General features: G+C 48.2%; 2 protein-coding genes, 1 long non-coding RNA gene and 2 other non-coding genes across 15 annotated transcripts in view; 3 read left to right on the top strand and 2 right to left on the bottom strand.

Annotated features, from left to right (window-relative positions):
- Positions 1-147: 147 nt before the first annotated feature.
- Positions 148-15,329, bottom strand: TAF12 (TATA-box binding protein associated factor 12). Of its 5 annotated transcripts, XM_073317910.1 has the most exons (7): positions 13,891-14,047; positions 8,229-8,311; positions 5,397-5,648; positions 3,649-3,726; positions 3,140-3,254; positions 2,407-2,495; positions 148-624 (listed from the first exon to the last, which is right to left on the bottom strand). In XM_073317910.1, exons 2-7 carry the CDS (start codon positions 8,295-8,297, stop codon positions 589-591), a joined length of 639 nt encoding a protein of 212 aa, XP_073174011.1. In that variant the 5' UTR covers positions 8,298-8,311; positions 13,891-14,047; the 3' UTR covers positions 148-588. The 5 variants fall into 5 exon arrangements, with proteins under 5 accessions (XP_073174011.1, XP_073174012.1, XP_073174008.1 ...); XM_073317911.1 differs by lacking the exons at positions 8,229-8,311; positions 13,891-14,047 and adding an exon at positions 15,243-15,329; XM_073317907.1 differs by lacking the exon at positions 8,229-8,311.
- LOC140900516 (uncharacterized) overlaps positions 14,412-27,676 on the top strand; it is a 31,510-nt gene continuing 18,245 nt past the window's right edge. The window contains exons 1-4 of one of the 3 annotated variants that reach the window (XR_012155651.1): positions 14,412-14,491; positions 14,812-14,953; positions 15,821-15,865; positions 20,106-20,611. This is a non-coding gene — a long non-coding RNA (uncharacterized lncRNA). The remainder of the gene's footprint in view (positions 14,492-14,811; positions 14,954-15,820; positions 15,866-20,105; positions 20,612-27,676) is intronic. The other 2 variants (XR_012155652.1, XR_012155650.1) reach the window with 2 other exon arrangements.
- Positions 14,968-15,039, top strand: TRNAR-GCG (transfer RNA arginine (anticodon GCG)). Its single transcript has one exon. It is a non-coding gene; the product is annotated as a tRNA-Arg (tRNA).
- On the top strand, positions 15,457-15,598 carry LOC140900608 (U11 spliceosomal RNA). The gene has a single exon (XR_012155677.1). It is a non-coding gene; the product is annotated as a U11 spliceosomal RNA (small nuclear RNA).
- LOC140900514 (discoidin, CUB and LCCL domain-containing protein 1-like) overlaps positions 20,757-27,676 on the bottom strand; it is a 64,099-nt gene continuing 57,179 nt past the window's right edge. For 4 of the 5 annotated variants that reach the window (XM_073317901.1, XM_073317902.1, XM_073317904.1 and 1 more), the window contains 3 exons: positions 27,499-27,536; positions 25,278-25,400; positions 20,757-21,602 (listed from right to left, as the gene is read on the bottom strand). In XM_073317901.1, coding sequence (XP_073174002.1) covers positions 21,079-21,602; positions 25,278-25,400; positions 27,499-27,536 — 685 coding nt within the window. In that variant the 3' untranslated portion in view covers positions 20,757-21,078. The remainder of the gene's footprint in view (positions 21,603-25,277; positions 25,401-27,498; positions 27,537-27,676) is intronic. The other variant, XM_073317905.1, reaches the window with a different exon arrangement.

Here is a 27,676-nt window from a genome sequence, read left to right as displayed (position 1 = left end):
ATCCTAGTCCTCCCCTCCATTTTGAACCTAAACCTGGCATGTCCTTTAAACATCCCTGCAGCAAGCCGCCCCTCTCTCCTACTGCCTAGAGTTTGAAATGAGGTGCTGTACACACGTCAAATGCAGAAGCACGAGACAATGCCCGGCTTTAGATTAATAATTTCTTTATTAATGTAAAACAAATGCAAGTATTTATATAAACATTGACATTACAAAGTACTGGAACTGGCAGGAGGGAAGGGGGAAAACGAAAACCTCTACAGATGCTTCTAATACTGTCCCAAACAAGACCAAAATGCTCTGTTCCTTGGACAATCAATCACTTATACAATAAACCACTTTAAAGGTCACAAATAAAGTCTTTGTTTCAAGATACGATGCGCTCTGATGGGGGGCTGAGGAAGGGGGGGCATATCATGGTTTTTGGCCGATCTCCTCAAAGTCATAGATATTGCTGCACTGTTAATAAAAAATATATGCTTCTCTGTAAAGCATTAAAAAAAATATCCCATGGATGGTGTCATGGAGGCTTCAGCTTAGAGGCAGATATCCCCAAACGCACAGTTGTCTCCCTGCTACTCCCAGGGGTTATTTCTTGGTTGTTTTGCGGATCAGTGCCATTCTCTGAAACAATAAAGGGAAAATACAGGGAACTGAGCAACTGGAACATGGTTATCTGCAAATCAAGCTGGGAATGTGGCTATAGAGGAATGAGATTGAAGAAACACAGGGTCCACAACAGGTTGTCTGTGCAATACCATATGCTGAAAGTAAGCTCTGGTGAACAGTGGCGATACACCAAGAGCTACAGACACAATGGCCTTTAAACACTTTGGGAACCACATTTTAACAGTTAAGATGGGTTCTAGCTAAATCCATTTGTAACTTGATTTGTCTAACTTGTGGGTGGGGCCAAACTATAAGCCATGCTGAGAAGTGTTCCACCTGGGTCCTACTCAGGCTTGAACACGTCTGTAGGCAGTGTTCTACCATGAATTAGCTGGACCGGTGTTTAATCATGGTTCTTTAAGGCTATTTGAATCCTAGTTTCGATAGATCCATAGCCAGAAAGTTTAAAAAAAAAATTTTTCAGAGAGTCTGTGCTTCTCTCCTTGGGAGAAATTCTGTCCGGAGTCATCATTTCGGTTTGGTGATTCTACCTTAATCCTAATTTCACTCAGTCATTAGCACAGTTTAATATTTTACTTGCATTGTGCACTGAATCAAAATCCACCTGAAGGCCCTCTGTCCGCACCTGCACAGCATTTCATCTGCCGTATCAGGAATGGAGCTGTCACGTTACCATGCTGGTGCATTTTGTAGGTGTAGAGATTTTTATTCATGGCTTTAGCCTTTGACTTAAAAAACCCAGCAACTTCCAAAGTTGGAGCAAGACAGAAACCAGTACTGAACAAGTAACTAACAGCTGAAATTTCCAGGACAAGCACAAGTGCTCTTCAAGAGGAGCCCCAGCCAGATATTTAAATAGGAGAGGAAATAATTTTCAGCTGCCCCTATATACAATGGCAACAAGTCTCTTGCTGCCACGTTGTGCAGCAACCATTTACTTCCAATGGAAGGGATTCTGCAGTTGTCCTGCAGTAGCTCAGTAAGACCTGGGTCACTGTTACATACACGCATGGCTACTGCCATTAGCTGACAGAGCCAGCCGCCACACATTTTAATGCCATGTTTAACAAACAGCAAGACTTACAGCCCTAGTCACTCTTGATCACAGTATGCAAACAGCATCCCTGGACTCCTGTGGTTTTACAAACAAGGATTCCCTTCAGTCAACATAGATTTTTAAATTCTTCTGGAAAGAGAGCTTTCTGGCTATTCACAAACATGCTGGCTCCATGCAGAACGGACCATAAAAACCAGCTATGCAGCATTGTCTCATGGCCATGGTTGTGTTTTGGATCCTGAACTGAGTGTCTTCTCCCTGACCGCTTAACTGCCTGTGGGTGAAGGATTGTTTTAGGCTCCTCCTTGGAGCGTCAGAGGCTAGGTGAGAATTGCTCTCCAGCACTGTCATCACATGCTAACTGCAAGGTCCACTGTGCAGGGAGCCAGCATTACAAACTAGCAGTCTCTCGTATGGGGTCTCCCAACAACTGACACTCTACTGCAACTTGAAGGGTGTGGCCATCAGTTAGAAGAGAGAATCTAGCAGCAGCCAGGAGTCTCCCTGTCTTAGATTGTTGCAGCCTTGGGAACACACTGAGTCTAAAAGAATATACAAGATCCACCGTGTCATCGGGATTCCATTCTGTCTTGGCCACAACGCAAGAGTGGAGATGAACAAGGGCAGCACTGGCATGTGTGGGGGGAGTTGGACAAGGACTCTGCTTGTATGGACTCCCCTACATTTGGCTATTAGTGCATTCACAAGGGGCTCCTCACCTGTTTGTGAGCTTCTGTAGTGCAGGCTTTTTTGTATGGCCGGATTTCTTCAGAACCAAAACCAGGGATCCACATGTTCCACTGGCGCTCTGGAACAGAAAGCGCAGATCACTGCGTCAGAAAGCCGTGCAGAATGTCCAACACAGGGAAGCCCTCAACATGCCACAACAATAAGAACTATTCAGTGAACCTCCTGGTGCCAGGGCTCCAGATATTTAATGAGAAATGGGGGTACTGGGAAATCCAGACTCCTGTGACTAAAGGCACCACAGAGGTTACTTATTATTTGTACTGTGCTTGCATCTAAGGACTCGAGTCAGGGTCCCATTGGGCTAGATACTATATACAGCTATTGTAAACAGGCCCTACACCAAAGACCTTACAATACAGGTTACAGAATGGATACAAAACGGCATGCCCGTGCATAGGAATAGGAGAGTTTTGGAGGAAGAAAACATAATGACATTTAAATTGTCCCTGATTCCCAGCAGGTCCATTAAGAAATGATGCCTAGACAGCCACCCTAGGCTCAAGTTCATAAAGGGGCAGCCTCCTCCCTGTCTCTGCTTCCACACATTTTGGTTAGACTATTTCCCTCAAATGTCCCTATTCAGCGTTTGCTCTGGTTGTGTAGCGTGTACCCAGATCCCTACCCCAAGGTCTAGCGGGGACAATCCCTTCTCAGATACTCCCTCAGTTCTGTCTCCTCACTGACAAGACACGAATCTCTTACCGAGATGCAGCTGGACATCCTTCACTTCCAGAGTGTTTGATTTGCGATGTCGGGCAAGCTGGCAGGCAGCTGTCACCACACTCTCAATGAAATCATCAGCAATCTGCAACAGCATCTGTGGGAGAGTAGGGGGTTGAAGAAAGGAGTACCTCAAACCCATTCATATTATTTTCTGGATGACTGTTATACTCAAAAAACAGTGACCACCATGAAATTCAACCCTCAGAAGCTACTGCTCGCTGAAAACAGTTTGACCACGCCCTACAGAAAAGCCCCTGGGATGTCTGTGAGAGTCACCAGCAAAAGACTGGTTAATAAATTAGAATGAATACTTCTGAGCACCAGCAATGCATACGGACCTTCAGCACCACGTTTGAAGCTGACCAGAGCTTGCGTAACAGCACAGTAGTATAAACCAATCCTCCCTGTATTGGGCAAGGGGCTATGACAGCTCTGGATTGGCTCTGCATGTCCTATTTTACTAGTACGGGTTGTCACACATGGCCTACCTCCTCCACATCCTCATCCAGCTGCTCATTGGGATCCACCTCTCGCACCAGATCCTGCAACTTCTTCTTGGTTAAAACCTGAGGATAAAAGGGTGATCATTTTCCATACTGCATTAGCAATCTGACTGGCAATACACAGCACAGCAGCAAAAAATTAAAAAAATCACTCTTAAACTGCCCCCAAAACTGTAATCCACGTTCCAGGCTATACACAGTATTGACAAAATGTAACGCTGCAGGAACTGCACAGATAAACACTGGGCAATAACTAGGCATTCTCAAACCTACTTGGCAGCTACAAACAAAGCAATGGCCAGTGAGACAGAATAATGAATAAGGCTGTCCTTTCACGTGAGACAACATTTGCTACCATCTCTTTCATCTCAAAATACTGTTGATTAAAGCAACAGTGCGCTGGCAAGAGAAAACAATTGCATAATGAGAACTCTTGAAGGGTGGACTGTAAGTACAAAAATAATTTCAATAACTGCAGGGTTATATTATGGGCAAAAGATAATTTTACACATTTCTATGGTGCCCGCCAGTGCTTCAGATAAGGTACATACACCACCAATGGGTGGAGGACAGCAGTCAATTAGCACAGAGCATGCTGCATAACAGCGAGGGGGGAGTGAGGATTTTATTAGTTTCTGAGCATCAGCAGCATGCTCACCATTGTAGGATATAGAGGGATGGTATCACCCTGTCCCAAAAGTCTTACAAGTTAAACTAGATACATTTGGTTCAATGACACTGAGGCAAACCCCTTCTCTTTTGAGACGTGCCAACAAGTCAAATGTCCATGAAGCCTGAGTTTAAAAAGCATCAGAAAATCTACACACAAACTTGGGACATTTAGTTTGTTTCCCAGAGTAGAATGAAAGGTTAAGTGAAAGCTACTGGAATCTGAATCTGTGATTCCCATAAGACTTGGGAGTTCAGACATGATTACGCTCTTAAGCCACTCCCCTCCAGGGGAGCACAGCCTTCTCTCCATCTCAGCTTCTCTCTTAGTTCTTCTGAAGCGTAGCAAAAGTTTCAATTCCAGCCCCAGCATTGCCACAAGAGTGGAACCGCATGGGGTGGGGGTATTTCAGCAGAGGAAGGGTGTTGGAGAAGACTGAAATCAGATACCTTCCTTTTTTTGGAATACGTCCCATTTTGCTGCCAGAATGCAGCCAATCATTTTATGTGTTAAAAACTGAAAACAAGTGTTGCATTATATGCGTAAAATGGCAGCTGTTTGACTGTGGTGCTACTTCCTCATTGTCCCGAGGAGGTACAAGTTACCTACACACACCGTAGGTTGGAGCCAGCAATCTGACTTCAGAAACCAGGTTTAAACTGACCTTTTGACCTATTTCAGGGAAGCGGGGGGAGGGGGAGGGGGGAAGGGTATCTAGCACATTGCCCTACACTTGTTATGATGACCTACAGCATTGGAAAACAGATTTTCATTGTATTCAGTATTTTGTTTTTCATACAAGCCACACTTGGAATGGGATTTTCTGATCTCTCCGATGTTCATCACTAGGAGACTAGATGCAACCTGCAGCTGATCTATACAATCTGTGTCTGATTCAGATTGTAAACTCGAGAGAGGCAGGAACCGGATCTCTGTAGTACTGGGTGAACTGTGGGTACTCAAATGATATGTAAAATATTTCCAGGTCATTTAAGGGAGAGTCATCAAACTAAGGGAGGGTCTGAACAACTCCTGGTTTGCCCAAGATCTTAAGTGAAATTACCTGGTTGCTTTCAGGACTTAGGCGTCCCCCTCCACTAGGAGTCCCTGGCATCTTTGCCACAGCGGTACTGTTTGCCATGGAGCTCTGTGGTGGCGTGTTGGCTGGTTCTGGCTTTATCGAGGAGAAACTGGATAGGTTGATCAAGGTAGATGGGCCAAACTGGTTCATAATCTGCTGGGCTTTAGTCTTTAAATCATACAGCTTGTCAAGATCCTGCTTCTTTTTGGGGTTGTGAGGACCCAGACCAACCAGCTGGAGAAGGAAAGGAACACCAAAGTGAACAATAGGGTAAAGGTGTGAATTTAGAGATTGGATTTCACTCCCTAAACTCCCCCTCACTATCTGTACTAAGACCATATCCCACAGGCAATGTCTGGAGGCTTTCAACTTATTCTGATACTTCCAAACACACTTTGAGGGGAGGAAGGACATGGGTGGGGAAAGGAAAATATTTCTGAACATTAAAAATAAAACTTTAAAGGAAGGCATTATGGTTGCACAGACTTCACTGAATGGAGAACCGAGGATGGGTGTGAAGTCTGACTGAGCCAGCCGAGTACATCCTAAGAACATTGCATTCCCTCTTCCAGTCTAACACCAAAATTCAATCCAGGCCTGAATCCTACAGACCCGTAAAAGGTCTTTTCCCTCTCCTCATACCTGTGCCTCTTTGGTGGCAGCCTTAGGTCTCCATACTTACTCCTAACTGGCAGATTAATGACGACCTCCTGATGTATAGTTGGGAAGATTACACTAAAGAGGAAAAAATCAGACTATAAACTCCTCAGGGCAGGGACTGTTTTTTCGTTCTATGTACCATGGAGCCTGGTCTACGACCGGGGTCTCTAGGCACTACCACAACATGAGAGACTCCATTTTTACATTTCAGACATCTACTTAGTTGGGAGGAGGAGAAAGCCGAGTACAAGGCTCCTCATGTAGCTGCACTGGTTAGAACCAGGCACAGAGCAGGAAGGTACAGTTCTAGCATCTGCCACACAACCCCAACAATGCATTTCAAGTCTGACCTGTAATTATTCCCAAACCAAGACATTTCCAATAGTAGGACAGTTTTGCAATGCGAACAGATATTGAAAGTTTGGCCTAAGCCCTAGAATTCAATTTCACCTATAAACCTTGTCAGCATTAAGCCAGGTCTCCAAAGTGACAGGACAGTAGAAAACCCACCTTTGTCTCCAATTCCTTTGATTCCTCACTTCAGTTGAGGCTTTCAGCTGCACAACATGGAATTTAATGGACTGTCAAACAAAGGCCAGAACTGACTAATTTCATACGCCTAACTAACGGCCTACTCTTTCCAGATTAGCCATAAAATTCTCAGACTAACTCATGTCATAGGCCACTAAACACCAGAGGTAACATCTGGACTGGATCTGAACTGGCAACCTAGATTAGTAAATAGGGTCTAGAACCTTGAAACATCTATTCTTCCTAGCACACTACTACAGACCCACCACTTGGCTTCCTTGCAGTCAGATCTGTGGCCCACAGCTCCACAATAGCATGGCTCTGTCCAAACTTGTGTTCTTCAGTTATCACCAAGAATGGTAAAGGAAAACTGTAGTGATTAGGACTAATACACAAATATTTATTAAATTGTTTTACCTATCAGAGTAAGAGGTTTCAGATGCTCTTACAAGTCTTTCACCGTTCTACTATCTCAGTTCAATGAATGCAGTTGTCAATGGGATTCCTGCTTCTGCCACTATTTTGGTGATAGTTCAGACCAATAAGTAGGTGGTTACATAGAAAATACATCTCACTATTTGAAAGGACAGACGTTAAGCTGTGAAGTGACTTTTAATGGAAACTTTAATAGCAGCCTATATTAACTCTAAAAATCTTATTGCAAATGCGTTTTCTGTGTCTGAACATAAAACTGGTTGTGATGACAATTTTTGTATTTCTGACTTTTGTTTTAAGTGATTTATTTTCCATAATTAGATGTGGAGGTTTCAAATTCTCTTATAGTGCAGTTTTCCTCAAACTTTTCTATAAAAGAGCACCTTTTGGAAATGTCTCTTCTCACAGTGACAAGTGATGCAAGCTGAAAACAGGCTACCAGGAAAAAACAAAACAGATCAAGGATATTTATATATAAATTAAGGGAAATAATATTTTCTACCTTTTGTAGAAAATGTGATTTTCCTCTATAACAGCATTAAATTCTTTGTTAGTTTGTATTAATTCACACAGAAAAATCACTCTTTAAAAATAATCACACAAGAATGCTTAGACAGTGGATATTTTAGTGTTTCATTCCAATGCTCAAAGTCATGCACTGCTGCAAACATATTACATATATTTTTCTTTTTAAAAACAAACATAAATGCAAGTCACTTCACGTAGCTCTGATTTCAATTTCTAGCCCAATGTTAACAGATTTTAAAATAATGCAAAATCCCTATGTTTGTGTCTTGGGATGTTCTTCAATCATACAGAGCCCTATAAGCTTTTAGTTGGCATTTCTGGAGCGAAGCCCCTAGAGCACAGTGCAAGAAGCAGAAGAAAGGATTCCTGCTTCTGACACTGGTTCGCTGGGTGATCTAGGACCAGTCACTTAGCCCTGTGTCTCAGTTTACAAAGTAGGAAATCTTACCTACCATGGAGGGGTCAGAAGATGTTGTGTGAAATGCTTTGAAATCCTTGGGCAAAAAGCACTATATTAATGCAGAGCAATTTTTATGCTCACCTCTAATTTCAACCTTTGGGCATAATCAAGTCATCAGAACACAAACAAAATGTGGATGCACAGGTTTCAACCTCAAGTCCTACATGGCACTTCATGGCAAGCTCAAGCAACTTACTTACAGCTATCTGAGTGTCTAGATCTTTAATTACATCAGCAACTGCTGTGGGCCCAGTGAATGGAGAGGCCATTTTCCAAAAGCTTCCTGTAAGTAAATAGCCAGTGTTAACCTAGTCTCCCCTTCTCCTGTGCTACATACCTCTCATTCCCACAAAGATACCAGTTGTTTTGCATGTCACCTACCATATCATAGGAAGATCAAAAGGAAACAAGCCTCAGCAGACAATACACACCACAACACAGCTATGCCTTGTCCTTATTAAAATGATCAGATGTAATTTTTCTGGGTGTTTAATATGAAGCCTTACTTTAAACAGTAATTGTGAACCTAGCGTACCTTGTGTTCTGAAGTGGCAAGGTATTTCCCAGCATCCTCAGGGGTGAAGGGAAGTCTATGTTTATGTCAAATCTTTGTTTTTAGGTTAAAAGTTTAAGTACAGGGCTAGTTGGTATTGGAGTAGAGAGTACAGATTTTTGCAACAATAGCTTTCTTCCACAGCAGGACTATGCCCCATGACTTGTACTGATGCCACTGGGACCTGAGTAATCTGTATTGCAACTGAGTAAGTAACACTATTGCAGCATTAGACTAGAAGATGCAAAGTTACTTATCGTCTACAGCAACAAGATAACTTGTTGAACCATTCACCAGAGTGCCTGCAGCTCCCATTTCCAGGAAGAAAAGACATTGAGCAAAGAAATCTATACAGAGAAATTAAAGGTAATCTGCAAAGGATTTTTTAGGAAATTTGGATATACTTTTTTCTTTTGCACGCTTCTTTATGATGGATAAAGGCTGAAAAAGTTTTCTTTACAGCTTGCTTTTTAATTTAGAAATATCAGAGTGTCAAGTCTGGTCATCCCCTGTTTTGCTAGAGGACCTCTTTGGAAGTGGTGGGTATCTCAGGAGAGGTATATTGCAAGTACTTATACATTAAATGCAAGGGCAGGATTGGCTGAATCTTTAAGAGATCTCCTTTCTACCAAGTGTTCGTTAGGCACTGGAGTGAAATATGTATTAAAAAGTTTTTAACTGTGTCTAAAAACCTTCCTCCCTCTCAACCGTTCTGCTTTCAGCCTTGCAATGTCATAATTTCATTATTTCTCAAGTTATCACAGAATCTTCCAGAATAATGAAAACCAGAATTTCTAGTGTCAAAAATTAAGCAGACAAGACCCATTCCAGCCTCCCATACTCATCACAACCAAAGAAAATTTACGAATTCAGCTGTTTTCCCCTTTGTAGGTCACCTTAAGGGCTTGATTCAAACCTTAAAGTGTGGAGAAAAATATGTCAGCACACTTTGTAAAAGGAGCTACCAAACACTGGCACTATGGCTGATTATATAGATGGTCATGGATCTATATTAATCAATATCATAATCAATCAGGTTCAAAGACCTAAATATGAACACAGAGGCCACCCATCTTTACTTAAAAAAAAAAAAATCATTTCCACCAATTCTGAAATGAAAAGTTCATTTTGAACCAGTTTAATACATTGGACATCAGGAGAACACATTATACAATGCATCCATAGCCCTACTCAGGTTTCAGTATGAACAAACTAAAAACATAATTGCAGAAATAAATTCTGTACCCTAACACGTTTCCATAAGGTTCTTCCTTGTGTTCAAGTCAGAAATAAGAATGGTCACTTGCAACTCTAGGAAAATTGATATTGTTTTCTTGCGTATCACAGCAAGATGAACTCATTTTAAAAACTTATACAGGGAGTTCCCTGTGGCTATGCTCCATTAACAAAGATTGAAAAATTAATCTCATTTCCTCCCAGACTTCTAAAACTTCAGTCTCTGAATCCCCAACTATAGTATAATTGAGTTTTCACAGACATTTAGGGAAATCTCAGTAAATTCCACAAGCTTCCCGAATTGAACATGGGCTCCTAGGTGCAATAACAACGCACTAATTATGACTGCATAGTGTGCAATATATATTCTCACCAACTAACAAGCTCTATTTTCCAAGATAGCATCTGTGGATTTGGCAGAATATAAATGCTGCATTTAACTAAGGGAAAATGTGTAGAGCCCTGTGTGAATACAAAATTTGTATCTGAGTCTGATTTGCAAACATGGTCAGCGGATATAAAGCGGATATCCACAGATTTGCGGGGTTCTAAAAGTGTGTTTTTACTTTACATTTGCAGGTCCAAAGTCATCTAAACAAAACACTTCAGGATTTACCAAGGTATAAGTACTTGCTTATTCAACATGTGTCCCTTGGGACAGAGTAGGACATTTTTTCCCCTTTAGAGATCTTTTTAAAGCATACTTCCCTTTCACTTCAAGTTTTTCTCTTAGCTGCCAAAAGATATTATATGGCATCTCCAATGAGAAGCAAGGAAAAGGAACATGCATAAATTTTCTAAATGTGAGAACACTGAGGGAAATTCCAGTTTTTCCTAAAATATAGCTGTACCCACTGTCTGAAGTAGTTTTTCATTGCACAAACAACAGTACTCCATGGGAGCTTACAGATGTTCCAGTCATACAGTAAGAGTTCAGAGCTTTCTTTTTCACTTTATAAACTTCAGTACACCATGACCAAAGTGATTTTTCACTAAAATTGTAGGAAGTCATTGGGCAATTAAATGGATCTGCCATCTATTTTCAAATCTCATTGGAAACCAACTTTTTATCCTTAGAGCTTTGAGGTTTTCCTTCTGCTATTTTTTCCTCTGAGGCATTTAAGAGCTAGAGTTTGGATTGAAGATGTGATACAAAATAAAGTTAGACTGCACTTTCACATTTGAATTTAGGACACCAAGATATGGTATCCCTGACACCCCCTTGCTCTTGGCTGCACTGTACTCACTTAGACAGGGAAGAAGATTTAGTTGGGGATCGGTCCTGCTTTGAGCAGGGGGTTGGACTAGATGACCTCCTGAGGTCCCTTCCAACCCTGATAGTCTATGATTCTAAGAGCGCCCTGCTGGGCTGGAATAGAATCCTCCAGCAAGGACTTTAAGTTTGCATCATTCACATGGTGTTTCACTCCCAGTTCATGCATCCCAGTTGGAGGAACCAACTAGGGGCAGAGCTCTTCTTGACCTGCTGCTCACAAACCGGGAAGAATTAGTAGGGGAAGCTAAAGCAGATGGGAACCTGGGAGGCAGTGACCATGAAATGGTCGAGTTCATCCTAACACAAGGAAGAAAGGAGAGCAGCAGAATACAGACCCTGGACTTCAGAAAAGCAGACTTTGACTCCCTCAGGGAACTGATGGGCAAGATCCCCTGGGAGAATAACATGAGGGGGAAAGGAGTCCAGGAGAGCTGGCTGTATTTTAAAGAATCCTTATTGAGGTTACAGGGACAAACCATCCCAATGTGTAGAAAGAATAGTAAATATGGCAGGTGGCCAGCTTGGCTTAACAGGGAAATCCTTGCTGCTCTTAAATACAAAAAAGAAGCTTACAAGAAGTGGAAGACTGGACAAATGACCAGGGATGAGTATAAAAATATTGCTCGGGCTTGCAGGAGTGAAATCAGGAAGGCCAAATCACACCTGGAGTTGCAGCTAGCAAGAGATGTTAAGAGTAACAAGAAGGGTTTCTTCAGGTATGTTAGCAACAAGAAGAAAGTCAAGGAAAGTGTGGGCCCTTACTGAATGAGGGAGGCAACCTACTGACAGAGGATGTGGAAAAAGCTAACGTACTCTATGCTTTTTTTGCCTCTGTCTTCACGAACAAGGTCAGCTCCCAGACTACTGCACTGGGCAGCACAGCATGGGGAGAAGGTGACCAGCCCTCTGTGGAGAAAGAAGTGGTTCGGGACTATTTAGAAAAGCTGGATGAGGACAAGCCCATGGGGCCGGATGCGTTGCATCTGAGAGTGCTAAAGGAGTTGGCGGATGTGATCGCAGAGCCATTGGCCATTATCTTTGAAAACTCATGGCGATCGGGGGAGGTCCCAGATGACTGGAAAAAGGCTAATGTAGTGCCCATCTTTAAAAAAAAGAAGGAGGAGGATCCTGGGAACTACAGGCCAGTCAGCCTCACCTCAGTCCCTGGAAAAATCATGGAGCAGGTCCTCAAGGAGTCAATTCTGAAGCACTTAGAGGAGAGGAAAGTGATCAGGAACAGTCAGCATAGATTCATCAAGGGCAAGTCATGCTTGACTAATCTAATCGCCTTCTATGATGAGATAATTGGCTCTGTGGATGAAGGGAAAGCAGTGCACGTGTTGTTCCTTGACTTTAGCAAAGCTTTTGACACGCTCTCCCATAGTATTCTTGCCAGCAAGTTAAAGAAGGATGGGCTGGATGAATGGACTATAAGGTGGATAGAAAGCTGGCTAGATTGTCGGGCTCAACGGGTAGTGATCAATAGCTCCATGTCTAGTTGGCAGCCGGTATCAAGTGGAGTGCCCCAAGGCTCGGTCCTGGGGCCGGTTTTGTTCAATATCTTCATAAATGATCTGGAGGATGGTGTGGATTGCACCCTCAGCAAGTTACACTAAACTGGGACGAGAGATAGGTACACTGGAGGCTAGGGATAGGATACAGAGGGCCCTAGACAAATTAGAGGATTGGGCCAAAAGAAATCTGATGAGGTTCAACAAGGATAAGTGCAGGGTCCTGCACTTAGGACGGAAGAATCCAATGCACCGCTACAGACTAGGGACTGAATGGCTCGGCAGCAGTTCTGCAGAAAAGGACCTAGGGGTGACAGTGGATGAGAAGCTGGATATGAGTCAACAGTGTGCCCTTGTGGCCAAGAAGGCCAATGGCATTTTGGGATGTATAAGTAGGGGCATTGCCAGCAGATTGAGGGATGTGATCGTTCCCCTCTATTCAACATTGGTGAGGCCTCATCTGGAGTACTGTGTCCAGTTTTGGGCCCCACACTACAAGAAGGATGTGGAAAAATTGGAAAGAGTCCAGTGGAGGGCAAGAAAAATGACTAGGGGACTGGAACACATGAGTTATGAGGAGAGGCTGAAGGAACTGGGATTGTTTAGTCTGCGGAAGAGAAGAATGAGGGGGGATTTGATAGCTGCTTTCAACTACCTGAAAGGGGGTTCCAAAGAGGATGGCTCTAGACTGTTCTCAATGGTAGCAGATGACAGAACGAGGAGTAATGGTCTCAAGTTGCAGTGGGGGAGGTTTAGATTGGATATTAGGAAAAACTTTCACTAGGAGGGTGGTGAAACACTGGAATGCGTTACCTAGGGAGGTGGTGGAATCTCCTTCCTTAAATATTTTTAAGGTCAGGCTTGACAAAGCCCTGGCTGGGATGATTTAGTTGGGGATCGGTCCTGCTTTGAGCAGGGGGTTGGACTAGATGACCTCCTGAGGTCCCTTCCAACCCTGATATTCCATGATTCTATGATCCCAGGCGCTGCGAGGAGATGTTGGAGATTAAACCCCCTCCTCAACTCCCCACGCCGGAGGTGCCTATCTGGTGATGACAGGAGAGCGTGAATGCTCCCTAGAGTCTCCTAGGCTTAGCGTGCCTGGAAGCACAGACAGGGGGAGCCCCTAATCCCCTCCTTGGTCGTGCCGGGGAGCCCCTAGCCACCCGCCCTCGGGAGCTGCCCGGGACGCTGGGGGCGGCCGTGCCCCGCCAACAGGCTCCCCCCGTCTCTCCCCCCGAAGGCGGGGGAGCCCAGCCTAGCCCTGGGCCGGGGCCCGCACTCACCGGCGCCCCCTCCTATCGCCCCATGTTCCGCGGCCGGAGCTCCCGGCTGAGCTGCTGCCGCCGCCGCCGGCTCTGCGCTGCTCGCCCGGGCCCTCCCGCAGAACCGTCCTTCCGCTGCCGCCCGGAAACGCTCGCCCGCGGCCAACCAGAGCCTCCCCGGCACAGCTGGCAAGGGAACGACGCTGGGCATGCGCACAACGAGCAACCACCCCCAACGGCGCATGCGTTAACCCGCCACCCCGAGAGACCGCCTCTACTAGTTGAGTTCCCGTCAAGGACTGCGCATGCCCCAGGGCCGCCCTCTCGACCTCTGCGCAAACTCCCCAGCCTGCCGTGTTGCCATGGCAACGCCTCCGGCCCCCCCCCCATCTGGCCTGGCGCAGCCCCCCTGCCCCCAGACACCGAGACCCCTTGGCGCCCCCACTGTGAATCCCGCTGGGGGTCCCCCGCCCCTCGGCCCTGCTGCCGTCCCGCGTGCGGGTAACAGCCCCCGGGGGCGAGGGGGGGGGTAGATAGAGTCCCGCCCCCCCGTCCCGCGAGAGCGGACGGTTCCTTGCGGTGTTTAATGGAAGATTGGACGCAGCCGGTGACCTGGCTCGGGGTGCGGCGCCGCTTAGATTGTAGGCCCGCTAGGGAAGGGGGCCACTGAGCCATGTACAGCTTCGAGCACCGGGCGGGGGGGGGGGGGGGGTCCAGGTCTGTGACTGCCCTGCCTTGGTGCGACCCTGTTGCACATTCCTGCGGAGCGGTGGAGAATAATGACTCCTTATGAAATGTTGAGCACAAACAAGACGAATGACAGAGTCGCTGGGCAGAGCGGGACCCGAGTCCGGTTTCCATTGGGATTGTGGGGGTCGGAGCTGGGGCAGTGCCTCTCAGCTTGGTTGTGGTCCGTTGTGCTCACCTTGACCATCCACACAGGTGGTGAAGGGGCAGTGAAGAAAGGAGCGAGAGAGGCTGAGGGTCGACAGGGAGCGCGAAAGATGGCCAAGAGCGATGGTGAGAGAAAGGTGCTGGGGGGGAGCCACGCACACAACGCACAGTAACACGCCCTTGCAGCCAGGTGAGCAGGGGTGTGGGGGTGTGGCTCAGTGGTAGAGCATTTGACTGCGGATCAAGGGGTCCCTGGTTCAAATTCAGGTGCCCCCTTCAAACAGCCCCTTTCCTCCCCTCCCTGGGGAGCGCCCGTCTCTTCCCCAGGGGCTGCCGCAGCCTCCCCGCCCTGGGGCTTGGCTGAAGCTTTGGCCTTGTTTTGAAGCTGCTGTGGATTCCGCCTTGGCCTCTCCCTGGCCCCGCCCCTCCTCCGGCTCCGCTCTGCCGGGTCTATGGTGGAATCCCAGCATGCCACTCGCCTGATTTGCATCTCCTGCCGGCCTGCTCTGGTGCGCCCGTTTGAACGATTTCTGGTTAAATTGCAGTAAAATAAACGAAAAAGCCGTGATGGGACGAGATGGGGATGGTTGTGGGATGTGACATGCGGCTTATCTCAAGGGGAACACCGGCATCTCGTCCTGATCCTGAAGGCCGAGTCACAGACTGGGGAGGCGGGGCTGCCGGTGGTTTGTTAAAAAGGGCTTCTGCTATGTATGGCACATGAAGCGGGGCGGCTGCGGCTTTTCCCTGCTTCGTGCGGAATCGACATCAAGAGATTTCGGAAGCACAATTTTTGCTCCTGGGGCAGCTGGTAATCGTTGGTTCTGGCGCCCCCAAGTGTGTTGTAAAAGTCAGATTGAGATGAGGTTTGATATAGTTTACTTCTTAAGCACGTGTTTTTGATTATAATTCTTTGGGATGGATGGTTAAGTGTTTATTAAATGATAACCTAAAAGAGATTGCAGGGGAAGGGGTTTCCTAGCACCCTAACCTGTATTTCTTTGTAACTCCTTGTAGTTTAAATGAGACTGTTTCCCTCTTTAAACTGTCTCTCTAGGGTATAAGTGCTCACTGACTGCTGTCCTTCCCACTAAGGTTATGGGTGAGTGTAAGTAGCACTTAAAATAAATTTCTAAATGCCTAGTTTAGAGAATATTTATTTCTACTCCAAATACATAGTCCTTCCTCTTGCTTTGAAGTCTTTCATAATTTTCCAGACAGGAAGTACATTTATCCTCTAGAACTTAATTTGCTTTATATAATTATTAACTACCTAGAACAGAATATGTATACTTTCCCTTCCCCTCACTCTGTTTTTTTGTGTTTGGCCTTGCTGTTTGCTAAATACTTAATGATGCATTATTTATCCCTTCCTGCAGTTAGATTTTATTGAAGCATGAATTATATGGGGGGGGGGGGAGGGGAAGAAGCTAGATGCCATTTGTATGCTTGCAGTTATTTTAACAGAGGGCCATCTAGCAGAGTGAAATTAAAGTTGGTTTCCCTGTTTGAGTTTTAACCCCCACGGGTAAAAATTAGATTTCCCCAAATCTTGCTGTAATCTGCAAAATATTGTTCCTGAAAGTGATCTTGTGGCTGGCAGTGTTTGAATCAAAGAGAGGGAGTGGATAGGTTGCCAGAAGGTGCTGGTTAGGTAATTCTTCGGGTGCTGGAATCATTCCAGATTAATGCTGGTTATCAAGAACAGGGGCTCAGCCCACCTCCCACTGCAAACTAATGCAGACATCATGCTGGGCATAGTACTATGGTTTATTAACATATGTATTCACCGTCTGTATCTGTGTATGTAGCCAAGTGTACACATTTTGTACACTGAGTTTTGTCATAGATTAGATAGATAAAGGATGTGTCTATGAGGGTTAGATAGATAGATAAAGGGTGTTATGGGGATAGATGAATGGATAGATAGCTAAGGGAGGACTGTATGGGAATGGATGGTTAGATAGATAAGGGGGTGTATTGGGATGGATGGATGGATAGATTTTACAAAGATTTTCTCTTTCAAATATGAATCTTAAAAATGCTAAATGTCTCCCACACAGTTTAAATGGCACAACTTGCAAATGACAAGGACAAGCACTAGTCTAGTGTGCTGAGGGACTGGCTGTATACAGAAAAGTAGCCCAGCAGAAACATCCTGTTATGAGTAACTGTGCACTGCCTAATGATGCTCAAGGCCCCTCTCAATGTGTTCTTGGGAAAGGGGAGTTTGTGTTAGAGACACGCAAACAATTCCCAGGGAAGACTGGATTTGCTCTGCTTGCAATACATTCAGATTGTGAAATTTCCTGGGTACTTGGTTCTCTGATATTGTTCACAATTTGTTGTCACGGATGTCAATGGGAATTTTGCCATTGACTTCAGTGCAGACAGGATATCACCCCAGCAGTTTTCGATTAATTTTTTTGAGGTTGTTTTTTTTTCTTCCCTGAAACAATCCCATCTGAGCTTCATGGCTTGACCACAGGAACGTTACTTGTGTCTCAGTCAAACAATGTTACAGGGTAAAAGGAACAAACCTAACTGGAAACCAGAACTGGATGCAGCCAGCAGTTGGGCAGGAGAAGGTTTCCAAATGGAAATACCTAGCTTTGATTGATCCATTCAGATCAGATCTTCCAGTAGTGTGAAGCAGCATCACTCCACTGAGCAATGTGGATTTCCACCAGACCAGGATATGGCCCGTTCCTCTTCAAGGGACTGGAGCCAGGCGAATGGGGCTTTTATTTGGAATCAGTCAATTGCCCTTTGGGGAGATCCAGGTACAGTGAAACACCAACCCTCAGGTGCACCGTGAGGCCTCCAGAGCAGCATCACCCAAACCTGGGGGGCTGCAATACTGGCCCTTAGTACCCAGTCCAAACCCCACTGTAGTCAGTGGGAGTCTTTCTGTTGAATATAATGGGAGCTGGATCAGGGCCTTACGTACACCCCCAGTGGCTCTGCCTCTCCAGTGCCAAGCATCACAGCTCTGCGGGGAAGATGGCTGTTCCCTGTCACTGAAAGCAAACCCGGTAGGCAAAGACTTGGGGTTGGTCATGGGGTTTCAAACACCACAAGGGGGCTCCCACGCTGTGGTATTGAACTTGCAGAGTCTCTCACATAGGAAGGCTCTTGCTGAGCCTGGACTTGCTGCATCATTCTGTGCATGTGCACGAGGAGGTTCCACAGGGTGCTGTGTCGGATGGATCTGCAGCAAAAGACAACTAGACACACGCATCCTGAGATTCTCGGAATCCGTCTGCTGAATATTAAAGAACCCCCTAATGGTCCTGGGGCTGCTGCCAAAGCGACAGGGCTTTATCCATGCTGTGAGGTACTGCCAGGAGCTGTGCATGCCTCTACGGAAGTATTTCGGAATGAATGGGGAAGTGCATATAGGAAAGGCTGCACAGCAATCTGTATATGAGGGTGTGTGCATCTCTGGAGGAGTGTACACGTGTGGTTTTGTACAGGGTGTCTGCAGAAAATGGGCATAGCAGAATGGCCTAGTGCAGTGGTTCTCAAACATTAGCAACCCGCGGGCCCCCATTTTGATTTAAAATTTTTCATGGACCCCGAAGCCGGCTTCTCCTTTTCCCTGCAGGGGGGGTGCTCAACCCCTGCTCAGCCCCAGGTCCTGCCCCCACTCCACCCCTTCCCCCAAGGCCTGCCCCCAACCCCTCCTCTTCCTGCCCCAGCTCCAACCCTGACCCTCCTCTTCCCCGCCTCTTTCCACCTCTCTCTGAGTGCACCCCGTCCCTGCTCCTTCCCCTCCCTCCCAGCACCTCCTGCACACTGCTGAACAGCATGGAGGGAGGGGGAGGAGTTGATCAGCAGAGCTGGTGGCCCCACACATGACTCACGGACCCCTGGAGCTGGACATGACTCGCGGACCCCCAGGGGTTTGGACCATGATCCCTAGTTTGAGAAACACTGGCCTACTGGATAGGACACTGAACTGGGACTCAGGAGACCTGAGTATTATTCTTGGCTCTGCTGCTGCTTTGCTGGGTGACCCTGGGCAAGTCAATGCCTGCTCTGTGCCTCAGTCTCCCTATCTGTAAAATGGGGATAAGGATATACTCATTTGTAAAGTGCTTTGAGAGCTACTAATGAAAAGCACTATTAGAAGAGCTAGGTGTGATTATTATTGTTGTTCATTCTTCTCTCCTTGGGAGCACATTGTCAAACACAACACAGATTTGAGGCTCCATTCCCCATGCACTGGAGGAGCTGGAAGCCTGCGATGGTGGAAGGATGGGGTCAGCCAAGAATGAGCAGTTCTGACACTGCAGTCGTGGGTCTTTTCCATCCATCTGGCTGCTGTTAGAGAAACACAGTTATAGATCATAGAATCATAGAATATCAGGGTTGGAAGGGACCCCAGAAGGTCATCTAGTCCAACCCCCTGCTCAAAGCAGGACCAATTCCCAGTTAAATCATCCCAGCCAGGGCTTTGTCAAGCCTGACCTTAAAAACCTCTAAGGAAGGAGATTCTACCACCTCCCTAGGTAACGCATTCCAGTGTTTCACCACCCTCCTAGTGAAAAAGTTTTTCCTAATATCCAATCTAAACCTCCCCCACTGCAACTTGAGACCATTACTCCTCGTTCTGTCATCTGCTACCATTGAGAACAGTCTAGAGCCATCCTCTTTGGAACCCCCTTTCAGGTAGTTGAAAGTAGCTATCAAATCCCCCCTCATTCTTCTCTTCTGCAGACTAAACAATCCCAGCTCCCTCAGCCTCTCCTCATAAGTCATGTGTTCTAGACCCCTAATCATTTTTGTTGCCCTTCGCTGGACTCTCTCCAATTTATCCACATCCTTCTTGTAGTGTGGGGCCCAAAACTGGACACAGTACTCCAGATGAGGCCTCACCAATGTTGAATAGAGGGGAACGATCACGTCCCTCGATCTGCTCGCTATGCCCCTACTTATACATCCCAAAATGCCATTGGCTTTCTTGGCAACAAGGGCACAAATCAAATTCCCCTTGGGAAACATTGCTGTCCCCAAGCAGCACCATGAAGCTGGGACTGCGATGGTACGTGCTTAAGAAGAGCACCAAGCTCCCCGTCCTGTCTCGGCACTGCAGTTAATGTCTAGTATTGCTATGCAGCTTTGTCCCTTTCCAAGAATCTTGGATTAAGTGCTTGTTGCAGGGAAAGAGGCAGAAAGATCACAGGAAACAGGTGCAATTCTCTAACAGATAGAAAGGAATGGCCACTACGCTTTGCAACCAGTGTCCTCCTATCCCATTGCAAACATTGCCTAATTGATCAGTGAAGAAGCCAGTTAGAGAGAGGATATAATTGCAATTCCTCTCCTCTTGATTCCAGTTTCCCCTGATCTGTCCTACCATGCATGTGCAGAATATCCGTCATTTCATAGCTGATTTAAAAGAGGGACTTAGCTCCAGATCTTCAAAGGTATTTAGGTGCCTTTCTGCAGACACACATGTAAGTAATTTCATTCCTAAAAACCGCGCAGGTGAGTAATGTGATTTGCCTGCATAACATCACTGTTTGCTGGACTGAGCCCCTGGTCAGTGAAGCGTAGGTGTAAAAAACATAGTTTGTGGGTTTTTTAAAAAACATTTTACAAGCCCTAATTTATCTGTAAATATTTTCCTGCTCTTTTGATTTTATACTTCAAGGAAGAGCAGCCTTTGTTTTGGGATTTAAACACCGCACACCAGCTTGTGCTGGAAAGGTATTTATCTGCCAGTGACAGGAGACAAACACAGGAACTGAAACCGACCAGAAACAAAACGTGAAACTGACCTGCCTGCTTTCACCATGAAAGGCAGAAGAACAAACAAACCAACAGCCTTGGCGCTGATGAGGTTTGTAAAATTCCATTCAAGTTTTAATACCAGAGGGAGGCATTAGAGAGCTCATATGGCAGCAGGGGGCGCTCTTTCACTTTATGTGTAGCCAATGGCAAAGTAGAAATGATGGTTATTAAGAAAACAGTAATAGTGATGCAGGTAAAGGAGATATATATTTATATACGATCATTGATCCTGACACTGCCCCTTCGAATCCGAAAGGGAGGTGAAGATGATCTGGGGTATCTATTAAGTTCAAGGGAAAAAAACAACCCAAACAAAATAATCAGGTAGTTAGACGGATCAGCCTCTTCCGCACAAATCGGCGCTATAAACCCCATGGCTATTTCATTTCCCTTTGCTGGTGATAGACAGGGCTGCTGCTTCTTGCTCTATAGGCCCAGAGCAGATTCCCCAGTGCAGCCGGACCCCCTTCTCCAGCTGCCTGGTGTGTGTCTAATGTGAGTCTCTTTTCCACAGCCTCACAAAGGTTCGTGGTAAATGTGGGTGAGAGGGAAGTCTTGGATCTGGAAGCAGTGCCTTTCTGGGGAGGTGGTGAGCCCCGCTAGGCCGTCACCCCACAGGATGGAAGTCCGCTCAGTCTGGGGCTCTGTGTACACAGTGCTGGCTTGGTGGGATCCCTCCCTTCTTGTGCTGTTCGGCGTCTCACCAAGCCGCTGAGCTGGGAAGTCATATTGTGGCTGGATCCCTGGGGACATCGGGGAGGCCAGCGACCCTGCCCGACCTTGGGTGGTGGGGACTACTTTGATGACACAGGTGTTCTTCTTGGCAGTGGCACCCCCGGCCTCCAGGGCTTGCTCTGTGAAGGGGGTGGCGTACTCAGGCTCGGGTGGCAGGGGCTCTGCGTACTCATGGTACTTGCCCGGCACGTCATAGTGGTTCACTACCAGCGGGAGCGTGTAGCCTTCGTCCAGGGCGGGTTTGAAGGTGGATGGGGCTGTCTGACTGCTGGGGCTCACCTGGACCATGTCAGGCTCAGCATATTCTGCAAAGGAAAAGCAGCACAAGCCCTTATAAAGGCAACCGAGCCCCTGAAACAGCTGATCCCATGATATGGGCACAGATTTTCCAACCTGAGCCTAGAAAGGATTCCATCACTGGCTGCTCGGGGATCCAGCTGCCAGAGCTGGGGGAGGAGAGGGGCGTGACTTGTTCCTTCAGGCCTCCCCTGTGAGAGACCAGGGACCTCTTTCTGCCAGCCCTGACCGAGCTCCTACCCCCATTGGGAATCATTGCAGTTCCCTGTAGCTGATCTACCCTCAGCAAAGCAGCCGATTGCTCTCTCTGCCAGGCTTTTACCAGCTGGTGCAGATGATGGCGAGATGCCCAGACATCACCAACAATACACTCAAGGCCTCAGATCCCTGTTCTGTTTTCAGCTGACGGGTCCCTTTGTATGGATGGCACTGTTATCAGCTGCTCAAGCATCCAGATGTTTGCTGCTGGACTGAGGCCCATTTCCCCTTCCCGGGTGACTGTCAGGTCCTTCAGTAACAGATAGGGGAGAAGATGTCTGAGAAGCCAGACTGCCAAGAGGAGAGGATCCCAGGAGCTGAGTCTGAGAAATGGCCTGTGGTAGGAAGCTGGGCAGGGAACCAGTAAGGGGCTCGGAGGGGCTGATTCCAGCCACTTCCTGTGGGGCTCTGATCTGGAATCCAGTGGTGAGGGTGGGTCTGGGGTTCCCTATCCTCCCTAGCACAGGGGGAGGAAAGCCTCCCTGAGATAAAGGACTCAAGGACTACAGAGCCCAGTCTGGGGCTGTTAATCTGATACTGGGTCAGGGGCTGTCTGGCCTGCAGGACTTTTTATTGCCCCAGAAGGGGTGAGATCATGAGGGACCTGGCCGGAGGGCCAGAATCATGAGACAAGACCCACTGTTGCAGTGCCAAACAGCTGACGGGGGTGTGTGTGTGTGTGTGTGTGTGAGGTGGATTTGCTGCAACACTGCCTGGCTGTGAAGGGATGGGCTGGCTGATGAGTTTGCTTGGACACCCTCCCTCTGCCACCTACCTACCTGCAGCTCCTTTATAGTCCCTATGTTGATGTATGTCAGGTAGCAATCAAGCCACTAGTGGGGACCCCAGAGAATCCCCTGACAGAGAGGGGTCCCCCAGCAAAGTCAGGGCAGCTGGTGGCACACACCCTTGGCAGGGCAGCTCCTGGGGCAGGAGGAGGTGTTGGGGAAATGTTCCTATCTACGCCAATCTGGTACTTCCTATCTGGTACCCTTGGCAGCTGGCATGAGGAAGGGCTGCTGGGACCTGTACCGAAGGCTGAGGTAATCCTGAGCTGACCCAGCATGGGGAAGAAGGGGCCAAGGTGGTGGTGTAAAGCTGCCCCCCACCCCCCTGGCGAGCCATACACTGAGCTGAGCTCCAGTGCAGGGAGGAACCTAGCCCAGAGAGTGATCTAAGATCTTAACCCACCCCATTGCTGCAGCATGTGGGGCCCAGCTCCTCAGCTGTAATGAGTGCCCCAGTCCCACGGAAATCAATGGGAGCTGGGCACACACAGGCGGGACAACAGTAGGGCAGGGAGTCCTGATCAAGCTGGGAGTGGGCCTGGGTTACAAACATATCCTGGATCGGCTTGTGCCAAGGGCTGAGAGGAAGCCAGGCTGAGGTTTCCAGAGGGAGCGAGACAGGAGCTGTTCTTTGCAGCTGCGCTGGGTTGTTTCAGTGAGAACTGACCGGTGGAGCCTGGTTCAGCCATTTGGCCTGCTCTGGCTCGGGAGCTGCTAGCAGTGACAACGGGAGCAGGAGTCTTTTCAGCGCTAGGCTGGATGGAATCTGGCCCAAAGCACCAGTGGCCATGGCAGGGGAGCGAGTTTAATGGATCTCGGCCCAGTCTGCAGTGAGCAGCAGCCCACACTGGAGAATCCACCACCTCAAATGGCCCCCTTGCTGTTGGAGGTTGCGGGAGAGGAGAGGGAAGGGCTAACTGGCCATGGAGACTGAACTCCATCCTTCCCTGCACTGCTAGTTCTTCCAGCTCAGGGTTGGCAGGGGAATCACGGGGGAAGCTTGATCTGTGGATAAACAGAGATCTTTGGTCTCCAGGGCTGTCAAGCCCCAGCCCTTCCCCACCAGGAAAGCTGTGGGGAGGGTGGCCACAGAAGCCCTGCACGGCAGTATCATCCACTTCACCTCTCTGCCCCAAGGCGGCCCACTCTCGACCCACACCAGGAGAGGGATCTCTATGCCAGGCCGTGGCTTGGGGCATGCACCCTCCGGGAGATGCGCTATAAAGGTTCCCTCTCCCGGGCACATGAGGCTCCTGTGTCAACGGCAGAAATTTAACCCTCGCTCCTCCTGCCCCCTTAGTTAGCCAGTTCACTGCTGTCTGTGACTGAGCCCCATGTCTGAGCTGGGCTGGCTGGTGTAGGTGGTACCAGTGCCCTCTGCTGGCAGGTGCAGCATTGCATTGTCTGTGCACCCATCTGTTCTGTCTGCTGGGTCGCAAGTTCCATTCTTGGGTGGTGCACATGTGTAGGTAGCAGATCGTGGGGCCTGGTGATAGGTGCTAGTGCAGGAGCAGGGCTGGTTCTGGGGGCGGGCAAGCAGGGCAGCTGACTCGTGTGCCAAGTTCCAGGGGGCTCTGTACCACTTGCCTTTTTTGCTGCTCTCAGGGTGTGTGTGTGTGTGTTTTCTGCCCTAGCCAGCAAAACACCCCAGGCTGCTCCTGCCCAGGAGAATGGGAGTCAGGACTCTAGTTCTGATCCTGGCAACAGGAGGGAGCATTGTGTAGTGGTTAGAGCAGGTGTCTGGTAACTAGGATTCCTGGGTTCTGTTTTCAGCACTGCCACTGATCTGTTGAGTGACTTTGGGCAAGTCACTTCACCTTGCTGGGCCTCAGTTTCCCCAGCTGTAAAGTGGGGATACTGATACCCCTTGGAGGTGAAGCTGTTAGCGTTTGTAAGGTGCTGAGGGATCCTTGAATAAAAGGTGCCACAGATCTTCAAAGTGGCCCGCCTTGCCCCATGCTTAGGGAGAGGGGTTGATACATCAGTGCAAACATGCTGGTGCTAACGTGTGGGGTTGAAGGCTCCCCGGGAATCTCTGGGTCTAGTTTGGCCTGATTAGACTGATTCTGGTAAAACAGGTCCCATTTCTGGAGGCTGAGCTCTCTTGGATTGTCCAGTCGTCTCTTCAGGAAGCTCTATTGCTTGAGTTATTTGAAAACTGGCACGGACAATGCCCTGGAAAACACGCTGGAGGGAACAATCCTGAGCCATGGAGCAGGGGTAAGGAGGGGTAGGTGATGCTCTCTATTCTGGGAGTGGTCCCCATGCTCTAATGTAGTGGTTCCCAAACTAGGGATGCTGCTTGTTCAGGGAAAGCTCCTGGCAGGCCGGGCCAGTTTGTTTACCTGCCGTGTCCGCAGGTTTGGCCGATCGCAGCTCCCAATGGCCGCGGTTTGCTGTTCTCAGCCAATGGGAGCTGCAGGAAGTGGCGTGGGCTGAGGGACATACTGGCTGCCGCTTCCTGCAGCTCCTATTGGCCTGGAGCGGCGAACTGCGGCCACTGGGAGCTGCAATCGGCTGAACCTGTGGACGCGTCAGGTAAACAAACCATCCCCTCCCGTCAGGGGCTTTCCCTGAACAAGCCGCACCCCTAGTTTGGGAACCACTGCTCTAATGGAACACCCAGCTCCCCATTACCTGGTGAATGAGCCCCGCTGAGCTCAACTGGGGCCCCAGCCATGGGGAACGAGGTCAGTTCAGAGCTGGATGGTTGTAGGCTCTCACTGGCACACACCTGGCTGGATTCCAATTTCGGATACCCTAAGGAGAGAGGTGGAACCCCCCAAGCCTCTGTTAGTTGGGTGGCTTTTCTTCTCTTCCCTAAGGCTGAGCGGGAGGCACACAGTGCAGCTGCAGCGTTAGGGCTGGCAAGCAGGGAAACAAACTGCAGAGGAGTTAAGGTAGTTGCGTGGCCCAGAAAACCAGTGGGTGCAAATTTAGAGGCCACTTCTCAAACCAGACCATAGAAGGGCAAAAGGGGGTCAGCAAAGTACCTGGAGGAAGGATAGGCCTGGGCGTCAGGACTCATGGGTTCTATAACTACCAATAACACTAACTTGGTTTAATACCAATATCTCACTCTTACAGAGCACTTTCCAGCAGTAGCAATTGAAAGGCCATACACAATGGTTGCCCAGCTAATGCCATTTTACAGATGGAGAAACTGAGGCAGAGAATGGGGAAACGGGTTCCCCAAGGTCACCCACCAGGCCCGTGGCAAAGCCGGGAATAGAACCTAGGTCTCTTGGTTCTATCTACTAGGCAACACTGCCTCACATTCAGGCAGCGTCCATGGGCTTGTCCACATGGGGACTTAGAGTGCTGCAACCCAGGGTGTGGCTGTTCAGGGCTCTGGCCTGCTGCTTGCTAACAGCAGTGTGTCAAAGCACACAGTGGAACCTGTCGGGTGCCCTGTGCACCCCTTACACCCTTTGCCAGTTGTCCCCAGGGTCATACTAGTGCATGAAGAATTACAGCCCAGCTCACCATGCACTAGCTGGCCATGCAAACAAGCCCTTGCACCAGTGTTACCAGGTGGATTTTTAAATGGAGTTGTTTACATCAGAGCAGCTTTTCTTATACAGACAACTCCCATATGGGAATAGTAAAAGACTGGGGATGGGAAGGGCAGCTAAGACAGACACTTCAGCCTTTGGGCTGCTTCTCCCCTGCCCTGCACCTTTCCCCCCATGCAGAGTGAGCGTAGCCCACGACTCGAGCAGGATGCTCTCTGCAGAGGTGTAAATGACGTCAGAGGCAGCAAGGAATCGGGCCCCGCGGAGGCCAGTGAATTAGCGTGGCACTCATTGTGTGTCACAAAGTAGCCATGTGCCAGGAAAGGCACCTGCCCATCCCCCAGATAATCCCCAGCAATATCAGCGCTGGCAGAGAAGTGGGTGTGAGTGACACCTGGGTGGGGGAGGAGGGTTTCAATGTGAGCTCCATCGCAAGCTTGTAATCAAAGATTTAGGCCAACATTTGTCATTGTGTCTGCTGTTTTTGGGTGCACAACATGAGACACCTCGGGGATGAGGAGGAGGCTGTCCCAATGGTTAGCTTGCCAGCCTAGGCTGTGCAAGACCTAGTTTTGAGTCCTTGCTTTGCCACAGATTTCCTGTGTGACCTTGGTCAAGTACCTTAGCTGTGCTCTGTGCCTCAGTTCCCCATCTGCCCAACCGGAATACCAGCACTGCCCTTCCTCCCAGGGGTATCTGAAGGATAAATACAGTGAAGAGTGGGAGATGATGAGATGGGGGGGCATTGTAAGTACCTAAGATGGAGAGCTAGAACCTACGACCCCAGCTGAAGTAAGGAGGAGTTGTGGGTGCTCAATGGCTCTGACAATAGAGACCAAAGACACAGATCCTCAAAGGTATTAAGGTGCGCCTCTCCCATTGATTTCAAGGGGAGTTACGTTCCTAAATACCTTTGATCTGGGCCAAGGTGGTTCAAAGGGGGCACCAGAATGAGCAGCTACATCTGAACATTGTGGCCTTTATGCATTTGTGGGGGAGTGAAATGCCTCCTGAGCAGGCCAGCATGCGGCCCGAGCCCCACCTGAGCCCATGGAATATCCCCCTTAAGCGAGGAGCAGCCTGGCTGAGGGTCTGAGCTCAGAGGGGCTTGGGAAGTGCTGCTTTGCTGTTGCTGATATGTCCGCTGAGGAGTGTGCCAACTGCCAACAGGACAGACTAGGAAACGTTCAGCCAGAGTGACTCATTTTGCTACTAATGTGGAAATAACCTGCTGTCGGAGTCCAGCCCTTCCTGACTCTCAGGGAAGCCCTGGGCAGACCGTTTGCCAGCTGGCTACCATCCCACCTGGTCCTGGTTACTCCAGTGCTTCAGGGGGCACTTACCTTTCATGAGGCTGCAGTTCAGATCAGCTGCTGTCTTCCTGCCAAAAGAGAGAGGGGGAAACAAGGCAAGTCCACAGCAGCTCCGCACAGGCTGAGCACCCGTGAAGCCAGCGCACGGCCCAGGTGCTGGTAAGCAGGTTAGAGCAGCCCATTTGCTCCCAACTAGCACAATGCAGAA

The sequence above is a fragment of the Lepidochelys kempii genome, chromosome 19 (assembly GCF_965140265.1).
Source record: "Lepidochelys kempii isolate rLepKem1 chromosome 19, rLepKem1.hap2, whole genome shotgun sequence".
In the NCBI taxonomy this organism is placed as follows: domain Eukaryota; kingdom Metazoa; phylum Chordata; order Testudines; family Cheloniidae; genus Lepidochelys; species Lepidochelys kempii.
This window is presented reverse-complemented; position numbering and strand designations above follow the sequence as displayed.

What these genes read in the sequence shown, in the direction of transcription:
- TAF12 (XM_073317910.1), bottom strand. Translation starts at nt 8,297, where the DNA reads ATGGCCTCTCCATTCACTGGGCCCACAGCAGTTGCTGATGTAATTAAA. An exon ending in ATCTAGACACTCAGATAGCT is followed by an intron (nt 5,649 to 8,228) that starts GTAAGTAAGTTG and finishes TTCCTTCTCCAG; the next exon opens with CTGGTTGGTCTGGGTCCTCA. An exon ending in GGATGTCCAGCTGCATCTCG is followed by an intron (nt 2,496 to 3,139) that starts GTAAGAGATTCG and finishes TTTCTGTTCCAG; the next exon opens with AGCGCCAGTGGAACATGTGG.